The sequence below is a fragment of the Strix aluco genome, chromosome 5 (genome assembly GCF_031877795.1).
Source record: "Strix aluco isolate bStrAlu1 chromosome 5, bStrAlu1.hap1, whole genome shotgun sequence".
Classification (NCBI taxonomy): Eukaryota; Metazoa; Chordata; class Aves; order Strigiformes; family Strigidae; genus Strix; species Strix aluco.
This window is the reverse complement of record NC_133935.1, coordinates 70,451,547-70,466,785: the sequence shown is the minus strand read 5'-3', so window position 1 is coordinate 70,466,785 and position 15,239 is coordinate 70,451,547. Positions and strand designations below refer to the sequence as shown.

The 15,239-nt window shown below is 44.2% G+C and overlaps 1 protein-coding gene across 5 annotated transcripts in view; it reads left to right on the top strand.

Moving 5' to 3' along the window:
- Positions 1-12,199: 12,199 nt before the first annotated feature.
- The window catches only part of TAFA5 (TAFA chemokine like family member 5), a 457,068-nt gene continuing 454,028 nt past the window's right edge, over positions 12,200-15,239 (top strand). For 4 of the 5 annotated variants that reach the window (XR_012623646.1, XR_012623645.1, XR_012623644.1 and 1 more), the window contains exon 1: positions 12,200-12,845. Coding sequence is in view for 1 of the 5 variants with exons in the window: in XM_074827712.1 (XP_074683813.1) it covers positions 12,734-12,845 (112 nt within the window). In the remaining 4 variants the exon portion in view is untranslated. The remainder of the gene's footprint in view (positions 12,846-15,239) is intronic. The other variant, XR_012623647.1, reaches the window with a different exon arrangement.

Below are 15,239 nucleotides of genomic sequence, written 5' to 3'. Positions count from 1 at the left end.
CCTGCTCAAAGCACGCTCAATTACAGCAGGCTGCTCAGGACCTTGTCCAGACAGGTTTAGAGTATCTCTGAAGATGAAGACTGCACAATGTCACTGCACAACCTGTTCCAGTGTACGATTGCCATCACAGTAAAATATTTTTTCTTATGTTTAAGTGGAATTTCTTGTATTTCAATTTTTGCCTATGGCATCTTGTTCTTTCACAGTATATTACTGAGAAGAGTCTGTCTCCACCAATCAGGACCCATTGATAAGAACACAGCCCCCTCCACGATCCTTCTTTTTGAGGATAAACAATCCCAAGTCTCTCAGCCTGCCCTTGTACAACAGCTGCTCTAATTCCTTAGTCATCCTCGCAGCCCTTTGCTGCACTGTGTCCAGTATGCCTGTATCTCTCTTGTACTGAAGAGAGAGATGAACATATCTCCCTTGCACTGGCTTGTACTACCTCTTGTGGCAATCCAGCATGGGACACACTACTCCAGGCGTGGCCCCACTAGTGCTGAGTAGAGGGGAAGGATCACCTCCCTTGACCTGCTGGCAACACTACTCCTAATGCAGCCCAGGAGGCTGCTGGCTTTCTTTGCTGCAAGTGCACTTTGCTGGCTCATGGTCACTTTGATACCCACCAGGACTCCCAGGCTCCTGGTCCATTCTGATGCATGGAGTTATTCCTCTGCAGGTGTAGGATTTAGCACTTCCCATTTTTTAACTTCATCGGTTTCATATTCTGTAAGAGACAAACACTGTATCCAAAGCCATCCGTCAGCACGGACATAATTTTGCAGGATGCACATGGAGGTGACACCTTCAGAATCAAATAGGTCCACTGGCTAATGAAAAAATAGCCATTCCATAATTCAGAATTCCCTGCCACCCCGCCACCTCTTGTCCTCTCTCCCACTGCCTCCCCCCAAAAAACACACCCAAAGCCAAAAATCCCAAAGGAAAAACAATTTTACTGGTAAGATCTCTAATAAATCACTGATCCGCATTTGGAGCCTTCCAAAGAAAAGGTAATTGCTCCTTTTTTTAATTTACTCTTGTCCATTCTACCTTCTAGCACCCTTTCTTCTCATACTCTTTACATTTAAAATCCTATTTTAGAAGATAGAAACAGAATGTGTTTGATGATGAACCCTGCATTTCAGCTGACCAGAAAAGCCACTGAAAATTTCAACCCTTGTCTGCTCCTCAGCATATCACTTAAGAGACAGCTTGTCTGCTTCTCAAAAAAAGTCCATCAGGTTCATAGGCTGCCGTTCATACACTATGATTTACAGTAAACCGATAGCTTCTAATTTCCATTCAGGAAGGCAATGATGTGTTTGAGGGATTTCCTGGTCACACAAAGTTAGCTGCTTTCTGAAAGACAGCATAATGATACCAGACCTCCATTTAATTCTACTCTAAAGAGCCAATAGTTGAACTGGCAAATGTGAGAATGCAAACAAACCACATTGTCAGTAAGTCTTATCAGCTCTTGATGAAAATTTTAACTTTTAAATCTGCAGCTTTGCTCAGTTTGTCAAGATTCTTTTTTTCCTGGGTAAATTTCCTACTACTCCCTGATCAATCATATTGCTATACAGTGAATTTAACAATTCAAGTACCAGCTTAGGCAGAGCACAACTGCACTCACTGCCCTATCATTGAGTTTTTAACAATACATTTGTGAAATGTTTGTGCCTTGCCTCACCTTCAAACAGAACATTTCATCAAAAGCTCTAGATCTTTACAGAAAAACCACTTACCATTCAAGGTTCCATCAAAAACTAAGGCAACAAGAGACACTGAAACAGTTGTCAAAGAGCTGCTCAGAAAATTTATTGGCTTCATTAGCAACAGAAGTCAGCTCTCAGAACATAACCCTGTACTCTACCTCCAGACAATACCACATCTTTCTTCTCCTACAGCAAGGTTTGTGAAGAAGTGGTGAGATTTCCAGAAAATGCCAAGAAGATACATAGTTAGCCACATACGCCCTTACCTCTCTGGTGTGTGTTAAGACGTCAACAGAAATAACGATTTACATAGTAAATCCATAGGTGGCTTCGGAGCACGCTTCCTGAAAGACGGGATCATGCAGTTGCCAGACCTGCAATGATGATGCTTCTCTAGGATGGGTAGCTGCTGAGTTTATATACAGACATGTATAGGATACCTTGATTTCTCTCCCCTAGGGAACTCCATGCAGGGAAACTAACTGATACAAGACTGGAAAAGACCAGGAGGGACAAAAAAAATTAGGTCTTTGTGACTGTACACTTCTTAACACCTGTATGATGTGTAAGTTATCAAATTGTGGTATGTCATTGAAACAAAAATAAATAAAAGGAAATCATAGCCAAAAAAGACAAAAATGGACTTAATTCCCAAACAGGTAATTTATTCTTTCCTTGCTTTAAATCTATTGTAAAAGAATTGCATGTTATTGGTTATGTATCGAAAGCAGGTTTTTCTGGACACTTTGAAACAGGTACTGAATTCAGTGTCCCTCTCACTTGAACTAGACCTAACCCACAATATATCTGATTAGTAATTTATGTCATCTCCAAGACACAAATTTGCTCATAGTTATGATTTCATATGCCTTCTTATTCTTTATCTATTTACTGTAATGAAAGTTATTTGCCATATTTGGATTTATTTCAGGTTTGTTTTCTGTTTCATGTTCTGATTTCTCTCCTAATTTTTTTAAATAACTCACCTTCCTAAATTATCCATGTATGCAAGCTAGTTATTTCTGTTCTTGCTGTCAAATCCAGTATATTGCATCACTGTAGCTCAGGTAATGACTCACTTCTGAATGATTTGGTAATTTTATAAACTTCAGACACTTTCAATAATACCATTCCAGATACCCCCCAATTTTTTTTTTCCGAACCAGTCAAGGTTGCTAAGTGACAGAAACATACTTATCTACCACATCAGTTGTAGGCATTTCAGTGCAAAGAAACAATCTTATACACCCACATCATAAAAATAAACATTTTATTAGTATGTGCTATAAAGAGCTGCAGTTTATTATAATCCAACCTTAGTTCTGATATTTGGGCTTCTTGTATATCAACAGTATTTTTTAAAAATCTCAGTATTTTATGAATCTAAGTGAGAACGCAGTAATTTTAGAAAAGTTCATTTAATTTCTTGGTCATCTATAGCTAGGATTTCTTGAAAAAAAAGGCAGAAACATTTTGATAGGATATTATGTTGGTGCCAATTTTTTATAAAAACTGCAGACTTGCCTTTGACACAAAGTGGAATTAGAATGCATTTTTAAGTGTTTCTCCTTCATGCTTTTCCTGCATTTTAGTGTGAAGTCTATAAATAATATTTGGTCAGAATGATAATGTGGATGTTGTGACAGCTATGCAGACAGGTATAAAAATGTTTTGTATTGGCAGCACATTTCTACTGTCATTCTCTTGCTTTTTTACTGTTTTGCTTTGCAAATAATTGGATAGGTTAACATAGCTGCCAGTGAACAACTTATGTATTTTGTTTTACAGGGTGAGGATTTCCCATAACCTATGAAAGCTTTCATGATAAATCAAAAACTCATACAGCTTTTCAAACTATATCTATAATGTCATTAGCAGGCAATTAAAGTCAGGAAAAAGCACAGCTAAAGTAAAAATGGCTAGAAAAAAACCGACTACTAACTGGTAGCTTGAATCTGTTACAGAAAGAAGACCAGTGAAAAGGCACAGTCTACGAGTAACAGATCACAGTTAGAGGTTTGTAATAACCAGCAAAAGCATCCTGAGTGGGAGCAGCTGGCACATAGACAGTATAATGCAATAAAGCAACATGACTTAGCTTTGGTCACTGAATGGTCAACAGCTTCCCTCTAAATATATTTTGACTATGCATTAAGAGAATTATGGACAGTTCTTAAGGACCTTACTGTTAGTGACCTTGAAAAAAGTCTGTTGCATAAACATGTATCAAAATCTATCTCTCTGAATTTTTTAAGTACTCTGTAAATAAATACTTTACTGAAATACTGGGTGAGAACTAAGTTCCAGATCCCATAGTTTCAGATATATGCAGTTTTCTGCAATTGGACTGAAATATGATTTCTATTATTGAAGGACTGAATTCACTCTCTAAATTATAATTAGACAATGAAATCAGCATGCATCTACACACTCTGGCTCTTTCTTCCTTCCTCTTTCTTTGTCGCAAATATGATAACTTTCTGGTTAATGCAAACCTTCCCTGTTAAATAGATGGTCAGTATTATGGGCAGTAAACAAGGTATTAAAAAAATCATTGAGGTATGTGTCTAGTTTAAGCCTTTTTTTTTTCAAACATGGCCTAAGACAAAGACACCAAATCTCACAAAATCTAACTACAAATGTTGTTTTTCTTTAACCATGAATCTGTATCACCTGACTGGTCTCCAGTGATCCCTTCTTCTCAAGGAAGATGGAAGAAAATTATATTTTTTTCTGATACTTCCTACGGTTGTTAAAGAGGTGTTATAAATTGTTAAAGAGATATACAGAGCCTTTTAACTACTTTGTTGAAAATGTAAATGGTTAAATAAAGTAGAAGAGCTTACTTAGTATTAAGCTCCACTGCTCTTCCTAAACAGATCTAAACAATAATGTCCATTCAGAGATTACTGTGTTCTTTCTTTAAAATCAACATTTAGAATCAGCTGAAACATTTTACTTTATCTAAAGCCAAAACTCAATTGTTAGCTTGAATATTATTGATTGGTAATTCTTTACGAAGGACACTGAATCAGTGTACTGCCATAGAATTTTCTTTTTACTTAAACTTTCTCTTTTCAAAGTAAATAAGCAAACTCAAAAAGAACAGAAGGTGTCTCTGTAAAGATCTAAAGAATGTTACCTTCCTTCTACCATGTACATGCTTGATGCTAAACGAATGTTAGGATTTATCCCCTGTAGGCTGCACCTGTAATAGAGGTCAACATCACTGCACAAGCTTTACAGGTCTGACATCCTAGCAGAAAGCAGTAGTGCGTGTACACATCATGGACAAACTGTCTGACACATAGATACAGCATACAACAGGCTTCAAACTATGCCTGTTTCTAGTCGGTAGAAACATTTTGCTTGTAATTTCAGTTGGAGCAATGGCAAAACCTATCTTAATAAATAGCTTAAATATTACCTTAATTTCCTTGTAGATATTTAACTCTTCCAACAGCAATGGCAGAACAAGAGATCTGTGTCTTTGATTGTAAGGGAATAAATCTGATTTCTGACAAGCTTATTTCACTTTGATATACAGCCTTTAACTTGGGTTTCTATTTTCTTGTCTATTTTCAGATCTGTCCATGAGTTGAATCATTGTTTCTACACCTCTGCACACACAAAAGTCTGAATACTGGGAATTTCTTGGGACGTGAGGGAGACATTAAAGACAGAGACTTCACACATTTTCCTTGAAAATCAATGTGGAGAGGACATAGAATCACAGAATCACAGAATCATCTAGGTTGGAAAAGACCTTAAAGATCATCCAGCCCAACCATTAACCTAACACTGACAGTTCCCAACTACACCATATCCCTAAGCGCTATGTCGACCCGACTCTTAAACACCTCCAGGGATGGGGACTCCACCACTGCCCTGGGCAGCTCATTCCAACGCCTAACAACCCATTCTGTACAGAAATGCTTCCTAATATCCAGTCTAAACCTTCCCTGGTGCAACTTGAGGCCATTATCTCTTGTCCTATTGATTGTTACTTGGTTAAAGAGACTCATCCCCAGCTCTCTGCAACCTCCTTTCAGGTAGTTGTAGAGGGCAGTGAGGTCTCCCCTCAGCCTCCTCTTCTCCAGACTAAACACCCCCAGTTCCCTCAGCCGCTCCTCGTAGGACATGTGCTCCAGACCCTTCACCAGCTTCATTGCCTATCTTTGGACACGCTCGAGTAATTCAATGTACTTTTTGTAGTGAGGGGCCCAAAACTGAACACAGTAATCGAGGTGCGGCCTCACCAGTGCCGAGTACAGGGGTAGGATCACTTCCCTGTCCCTGCTGGCCACGCTATTTCTGATACAAACCAGGATGCCATTGGCCTTCTTGGCCACCTGGGCACACTGCTGGCTCATGTTCAGCTGGCTGTCAATCAACACCCCCAGGTCCCTCTCTGACTGGCAGCTCTCCAGCCACTCCTCCCCAAGCCTGTAGCGTTGCTGGGGGTTGTTGTGGCCGAAGGGCAGAACCCAACATTTGGCCTTATTGAAACTCCTACAGTTGGCCTTGGCCCATCGCTCCAGCCTGTCCAGATCTCTCTGCAGAGCCTCCCTACCCTCGAGCAGATCAACACTCCCACCCAACTTGGTGTCATCTGCAAACTTATTGAGGGTGCACTCGATCCCCTCGTCGAGATCATCAATAAAGATGTTAAACAGGAGTGGCCCCAAAACCGAGCCCTGGGGGACACCACTCGTGACTGGCCACCAACTGGATTTAACTCCATTCACCACAACTCTTTAGGCCCGGCCATCCAGAGAGTTTTTTACCCAGCAAAGTGTGTGCCCATCCAAGCCATGAGCTGCCAGTTTTGTCAGGAGAATGCTGTGGGAAACGGTGTCAAAGGCCTTACTGAAGTCAAGGTAGACAACATCCACAGCCTTTCCCTCATCCAATAAGCGAGTCGCCCTGTCATAGAAGGAGATCAGGTTTGTCAAGCAGGACCTGTCTTTCATAAACCCATGCTGACTGGGCCTGATCATCTGGTTGTCCCGCATGTGTTGTGTGATGGTACTCAGGATGAGCTGCTCCCTCAACTTTCTGGGCACCGAAGTCAAGCTGACAGGCCTGTAATTTCTCAGATCATCTTTCTGACCCTTCTTATATATGGGCATCACATTGGCCGATTTCCAATCTGTCGGGACCTCTCCAGTCAGCCAGGACTGCTGGAAGATGACGGAAAGTGGCTTGGCGAGCACCCCAGCCAGCTCCTTCAGCACCCTCAGGTGTATCCCATCCTGTCCCATAGACTTGTGTATGTCTATGCAATAGGTCACTGACTGTCTCCTCCTGGATTGTGGGGAGGTTGTTCTGCCAGTCTCTGTCTTGCGGCTGAGGAGGCTGGATTCCCTCAGTACAACTAGTCTTGTTATTAAAGACTGAGGCAAAGAAGGCATTAAGCACCTCAGCCTTTTCCTCATCACTTGTTATCATGTTTCCTCTAGCAGGGGATGGAGGCTCTCCCTGGTCTTTTGCTGTTGACCTACTTACAGAAACATTTCTTGTTATCCTTGATTGATGAAGCCAGATTAATTTCTAGTTGGGCTTTAGATCTCCTGATTTTCGCCCTGCATAGCCTCACAGCATCTTTGTAGTCATTGTGAGTGGCTAGCCCCTTCTTCCAAAAGCTGTAAAATCTCCTTTTCTCCCTGAGTTGCAGCCAAAGCTCCCTGTTCAGCCAGGGTGGTCTTCTCTGCTGCCGGCTTCTCTTACAGCACCTGGGGACAGCCTGCTCCTATGCCATTAACACTTCCTTCGAGTGTCCAACCTTCCTGGACCCCTATACCCTTCAGGACCATCTCCCAAGGGATTCTGTCAAGCAGGTGCCTAAACAAGACAAAGTTAGCTCTTTGGAAGTCCAGGATGGCAGTTCTGCTGCCCCCTCTCCTGGCCTCTATAAGAATAGAGAACTATTATTTCATGATCGCTGTGCCCTAGTCGGCCTCCAACCGCCACATCATCCAGCAGTCCTTCTCTGTTCACAAAGAGGAGATCCAGCAGGGCACCTTCTCTGGTCGGTTCACTCACCAGCTGTGTCAGGAAGTTATCTGCCACACATTCCAGGAATCTCCGGGACTGGTCCTGCTCTGCTGTGTTGTATTTCCAGCGGATGCCTGGGAAGTTAAAGTCTCCCACAAGAACAAGGGCAAATGATCGTGAGATTTCTCCTAAGTGCCTATAGAATATTTCATCCCCCTCTCTGTCCTGGTTGGGTGGCCTATAGTAGACTCCTACGACAACATCTGCCCTGTTGGCCTTCCCCCTGATTCTAACGCAAAGACACTTCACCCTGTCTTCACTATACTTGTGCTGGAAGCAATCATAACAGTCCCTGCCATAGAGCGCCACCCCACCGCCTCTCCTTCCTTGTCTATCCCTTCTAAAGAGCTTGTAGCCATCAATTGGTTCACTCCAGTCATGGGAGACATCCCACCATGTTTCTGTAATAGCCACTACATCATAATTTTCCTGTTGCATCATGGCTTCAAGCTCCTCCTGTTTGTTACCCATGCTGTGTGCATTGGTATACATGCACTTCAGATGGGCTGATGTCCCCAGCACCTTTTCGCATTTAGAGGTCCTAAGTCCGGCCTGACCTTTCACAGGTGTTACCACGGTTACTGATCCATCAATATCCCTTGCATCTTTGATGTGCTGCATGTCTCCATCCCTTGCCTCCACTGGGATAGAAGGGTGAGGGTCATTGCTGGCACAACAGCTCACAAACTGTGGCAATCTTCCCTGGGTCTTATGTCTGAGAGTTCCAGTTTTGTTCCCTTCCCCCTTTGAATCTAGTTTAAAGCTCTCTCAATGAGTCCAGCTAACTCCTGCCCCAATATCCTTTTCCCCCCTCTGGGACGGGTGCATCCCATCTGTTGCCATAAGGTCTGGCATCCTGTATACTAACCCGTGATTGAATAATCCAAAGCCCTGCTGGTAACACCAATCTCATAGCACAAGTTCATCTCTTGACTTCTCCTGTAATCTTCATCCACCCTCGCAACTGAAGGGATGGAGGAGAACACAGTTTGTGCCCCTGACCCCTTAACCAGTTTCCCCAAGACCCTGAAATCTCTCTTCATTGATTTTGGACTTCTCCTGGTAATGTCATCGCTACCCACCTGAAAAACCAAGAGAAGGTAGTAGTCCTTGGGTCTCACTAAAGTGGGGAGTTTTGCTGTGACATCCTTTACCCGGGGCCCAGGGAGGCAGCAGACTTCCCTATGAAGTGGGTCCTGTCTGCATATTGGGCCTTCGACACCCCTCAGAATGGAGTCACCCACTACAATGACCCTTCTGGGGTTCTTTTTAGAATTGTTTTTAATACCTGGTCTAGGGCAACCCGGCCTTGGTGGACCTTGGTCTTCCTCCTTGTTTGACTCATTTTCTTCATCTTTCTCTACTTCATTCAGAAGTTCCAGGGCCCCATATCTATTGTGAAGGGACACCATGGAAGGTGAGGGAGGAAGGAAGAGGCAAGTTAATTTAAGATCACATTCTGCCACTTTTTTCACTGAGTAGGATTTTACTCTGTAAGTAGTGTCACTCTAGGGTGAGGTACTTTTCAATACAAGACAGTGCAGCACAGCCAGACCATTACTGGGGATCAACATACACCTACAGAACAAATCAGCAGTGACCTAAAATTACATTTTTCAAGAATGTTTTTAAGTCTTATCTTGTCTTTGACAATCAAATCAGAATGCAGTGTTTGAAAATCTTTCTTCATATAAAATGTCTTATGTAAAACTATTACAGGTAAATGTAGATAAAAACACAAAGGCCCCAGCTCAGTGGTCCTTGTTCTTGGTGAGTGCTACATCACTTTCTGAGTAACTGTGTAGTTTTCTGACATGAGAATTCACCTGGTCTCAAGTGAACAATGTCAGTTTTCAGAACTAGAAAAGCAATACTTTAGTTTCTGCATCAAGCTTCAGGCTTTACTTAGGTGAACAGTAATCATGACTCCCGCTCCTCAGACTGAAAGCTGGAGGTATTTCCAAAGGAAATCCTTTTGTATAACTACAACTTAATGGGTGAACTATAAGATGTATTATATAAAATTCTACGGACAGTACTGAAAGGTATAGCAGCCTATACACTGTTGCAGCTATCCTTTGTGGCTTTAAAGTCTCAATCTATACATCATACTATGTATCTCTTGTCAAGATACTTGTGCTTTTTCTTTTTAGTAATAGTTAAAATATATTATTCAGCTGTACATTCAATACTCGCAGCTGTAATGGAAATCAAATTTCTTTTCATACATACAGAAAACTGCTTAATTTACATGTTAGTCCTGGAATTGTAATGAACAGCGGCACATCATGCTGAGGCATTTTTGTTGCTTAATACTTATTTACATTTGTTCTGATAATAGGAAATTTGAAAGTCCGATTTTTTAAAAAGCTCATTATGCAGTAGTACTTTACAACATCAAATTGAACTAATGCTTCAGGATACCAAAGGAGCTATGGAATTTATATTGACCTACAAAGAAAACCTAGTGTCTAAGTCATGGAGAAAAGGTGTTACAAAGATTTAGTCTCTAAATACAAAATAATAATAAAAATCGCTTTTAAATGATGTGGGGGAGAAGAAGAAAGCTTAGCATGTTGCCTTAATGCTTGAGTTGTGTTCTATTCTAGTTTTTAAATGTAATAGAAAAGAAATTCCCACTGAAAATGAGGGAAAGTCACATCTTGGAAGGAGATGTTGTGCATGTACCCAAATTATAGTTAAACTTCATCTCTGTGAAGCATACTTGAACACATCAGCCTACTGCCCAACCAGCTCAGCATGCAAACTACTCGGGTAGAAAATCAGATCAGGTCCTCATGGTGCAAAACTGATCTTAGTTCCAAGTATCTAGTCAAGTGCAGCTGTACTAGAAAAGTCCCTACAGTCCTGTCTGGTAAATAATATATCATTTATATACAATTTTAAGTCAAGATATTTAAGTGGCAAACAATCAGACAAACCTGAGGCTACTGAAGGAATATGGATCTACTTTTTCATGGTATTTTCAGTATGCAAGGAAAACACAGGAAGAGATGACTGGGACATTTTGTGACCAAGCTCCTCTTCTAGTCTGCCAATCCTGCCTGTACTTGGAATGTGACTACCTTCTGCAGAATTTAAAATATTAATTTGAGGACATTGCTATGGAGACTCCGAATGGAAAAGCTCAACTACCTGGTCCCTCTTAAAACATTTCAGTTTTTTATTATTTCCGTAAAGGCTACTAGCACACATGTGAACTGGAGCCCTCTAAATTGAGTTTCACATCGATGTGTCCCTGCCAGCGACAGCAACTGTGTGCCGACAGCCCCTGTAAGGACCGCAGGCGAATCCCGGAGGAACGGTTCCGTTAACACCTACGGCCGCGTCCAGGCGGAACACACGGGCGAGACTTCGGGCCGCACCGTGCAGGTGAGGGCTCGGCAAAAGGTCCCGGGGCCCTTCTCCTTCTGCCGAGGCTCCGTCTCAGCCCGGCGTAAAGCCGCCCCGAGGGGGCTCCGGCCGGGCACCACCTCCCCCCCCTCCTTCCTTCCCTCCCTCTCTCTCTCTCCCTCCCCCTTCCCTTCCGCGCCCGGCGGCTCCTCCTCGCCGCCCAAGGCCGTAGGGAGCCGCTGGGGGCTGGCGCTGGCTCTACCCCTGCAGAGCCACCGTGCTTGTCCCCCTCGGCCCCTGCCTGCCGCACGACCCGCTCCGACCCTCACCCCCGGCACGGCTAGGAGCCGCGGCTGCGGGGGGAGTCCCCCCGCGGCTCCTCCCTCCCGCCGCCGCGGGTTACACCCGCCGGTCGCGGTGTCGCACCGGCGGAGGCGAGCGAGGGAGTGGGGCGCGGCGACGGCGGGCAGGTGCGGGGGCGATGCTCGCCCGGGAGGCGGGAGCGGGAGCGCTCCTCCGGCGGGGACGCGCAGGTGGCGCGGCGCCGGGGGACGGGCCGCTCCGTGAGCTCTTCACCTGTGGGCGTGACCGCCGTCCCCCTCCTCCTCCTCCTCCTCCTCCTCCTTCTTTTTACTTGAAGGGCCGGCGCCGCTCGGGCAGCAGAGCCTGAGAGCCGGGCTGGCGGTGCGCGGAGAGGAGGAGACCCGCCGCCGCCGACCCGCCTCGTCGAGTGTCCCGCCCGCCGCGGACCCGGCTGCCCTTCGCGCCTCCGCCCCGTCGAGCCCGCAGGACCGGCCGGGAGGGGAGATCAGGCTGGACTCGCCGCGGGGCACGGGGCGCCTCTCCGCCCGGCTGGCTGGGCTGTCCGTCTCCGCCGCCCCCCGCAGCCGTTGGCGGGCACCACCGCCGCCGCCCGCTCCTCCGCGGGTGTCGGGCTCGGGCGCGGATCGCCCTCGGCCCGCGGAGCTGCCTGGCGGAGCCCTCCCCCGCGGGCGGGCGGCGGTGGCCGCCGGGGTGCCCTCGCCGCTCCGTGCCCGCTGCCCCCGCGGCCATGCTGCCCTGGGCGGGCGGGCGGCGGCGGCCTGAGCGGGGGTCGCCCTAGAGCGGCTGCGGCCGGCGGGGGAGGCCTCCCCGCGCCAGCACCGCCTCGGCCTGGGCACCAGCCTGCGGAGGCCGGTCTGCCGCCCGGGGAGGGGGAGGAGGCAGGGGAAGGGACAGCAAGGGACGACTCCTGCAGATTAAACAAGGGAAAGGAAAAAAGAAGTAAGAAGAGGCTCCTTCGTGGGACACCTTCACAGCTCGGCACCACACCTGGCATCCGAGTCCCAGTAAAACCCACCACGCTGGTGAATCTCAGCACAGTAACGGGAGGAAAGCTGGCTGCGGGCACTGCGCCGAAGTCCTGCGGGCTTTAGAGTCGCCTTGGCTTTCTGGCTGGAAGATGATTCCCGCAACAGGACCATGTTGCTGCTGACGAACCGCGGGGTCGTTGGAAGATGCCTTCCTTGAGGATTACACGTGGAGAAAGGCCATCAGTCAAGGGGAGAGCTGGCTGGTGAAACTGTCTGACTTTCCCCCCCACCGGGGAAGTGGCTTCAATGGCTCCATCTCCCAGGAGAAGCAGTAGGAAAGATGCCAACGCCTTGCCAAGCATGTCCTCAACTTTCTGGGCTATCATGATCCTGGCTAGTCTCCTAATCGCTTACTGCAGTAAGTACATGTTTCTCCTGGTGCTTTTGCTGGGTGTAAATCCACGCCCTTCCCATCTGAGGTAACGCTTCTGTCAAAAGCCAAGCTCAGAAGCTGGCAGGCATAACTACTGTGCCTTAGACTTGCCATCTCGACGCCATCTCCCCCCATACCCCCATGGTAAAGCCGGTAGACCGACACTTTAATACTGGCTGCTTCTAGGGAGCATGAGATGTCCTTAGGTTGTAGATGTGCCATTTCCAGTCCAAGCAGAAACATCCTTTGGGTTTTAGGAACAAACTTTTTAGTGGTAGTAACCGTGATCCACTGTTCACTGTTTATTATCAGACGTTACCAGTTTTCTCCCAGACTGCTCCCTCCATGTACACACTCTTCTACCCCCATCCACCTTCCATGAACAGGAGCTATTTTGCTTATGTTCATTCCTTTAGGAAGCACATACTTAGTCAAGTGACAGATGTCTTAACATCACCGGGATCATATGTGATTCTCTGACTGTGAAATTGCATTGGAACAAACCCCGGCACTTCCTTAGCATATCCTCAGCAGTTTAATAAGCCCATGCTATCAGTTTTAGAGCTGCATCACAGGTTATCGGTAGAGTTTTGTATATTCTTTTTCAGGCTCGGTAGATTGTCCATTAATCACACTGAGTTGCAGATAAGGTATCTGTAAGAATCAAGTGCCTAGACTATTAATACTTTTAAAGGTCTTTATTTTTTCTTGTTAATTTTTTTACTCTCGGCAAGAGTAATTTTCAAGCAGTTATGTAATGTAAATACAGTTAATGCCCATACTTCTGTGGATTGCAAGTTAGTCCATAGTACCAGAGTGGGAACCTTTCAAAGATAATAGAAAAAGCAGTTTCTATGCAATAATAAAAAAATATGTAATTTATCAGGAGGGACCTGCACAACTTTGCCAAAATGCATCTACACTGTATTTTCACCACCTGAGCTGAATGTGGTCTGTAATTTACCCATAGTGCGTATTCCTTTCATTAGCTTTAGCATAAAAGACTTTGCACTAGGCTTGTCTTGTTGAGCTCTAATAGGTGTAGGTTATGGTGAATAGGAAATAGATTCTGGTTTTCAGGAGCATGCCTGCTGCATTTCTTAACCCTCTGTTCAGTTCCCTCCCAACTGTATTATATTCTCCATTTTTGTGTTTTGGTTTTTTTTTTTTTTTTCTGAAACAAGATTGTAATTGGCTAAGAGAACCTTTAATTCACTTTTTTTTTTGCATGTTACAGGGACTCTTCGTACTGACAACAGTGAAAGAGGCTTATTCCCAAAAGAATAACATATTTTGTAATTAAGCACACTTTGCATTACACTTCTCATAAAAAATCGTATCAAATAGGACACACTTTTAAATAATTTCATTTTGTGCCTAATGCCATATTCAATATGCTAATTTAAAGGGTACACTAAATAACATACTGAGATTTAAAAGAATTTATGTGCATACTGGGAGATAAGTGACTCAGTAAATATATATTACAGGATAAATAGTTGAAGTGTAAAAGGAATTCAGTAATAGGAAATAATTTCTTAAGTTTGTGCTAGAAATGTCTGGATGGTCCCAGGCTTTTTATGAGAAGGTACGATTGTTCTGGGCAGATACATTATATATGTCAGCATAGCCTCAGAAAGAGTTAACTGTAAACTCTGACACCTTAAAAATTACTTGTATTCAACAGTGAGAGGTTTGACAGTGTTCTGTTCTAAGGAATAAAGTTGTTCATTTGAATTGTTGTGTATTGTTAATTATTTATTTTTCGCATTGTTTACTGATGCTGAACAATGCAAGTGTTTGCCAATAATATGAAGGCAATTTCTGGTGTACTTAAATGACCAGTTTCTAATTAGTTCTCTCAGCCAGTGTAGATGGTGTTCCTCAAACATGTAGTACGCTCTTCATTACCTATGGCGCTGAAAAGCACCATGCAGCTTAAAATATGCAGTGTCAAAATACTCCACCATTTATGTAATGTTTCACTGATTTGACAGCTGCAATTCCAAATGTTAATGAAGTACCATGAATATTTTTCTCTAGCGGTAGTATTTGAAAAATTGTAAAAAATGTTTTTGCTCTGTGGAAGGGTGAAGATGTTTAAAAATAAGGGAAAAAAATGTGAAGCTATTTCTAGGTAAAGTAGTACTTTATGAATTCTTCAAAAATCATCTAGGGTTTATTCAGCCTTTTTCTCATCTGATGCTTTATTTTTTTTGAAGAAAAACATAACTGGGGGTGGTGGTGGGGAATGACTTAGTTATGTTTTAAGAATAACAGCCTTGCCATATTTCTTAGGAAGTAAAAGCAAAGAACTTGGCAATGTAAGGTGTTCTGTATTTTTCCACACACCTTATATTCAGGTATATGGAAGCACAC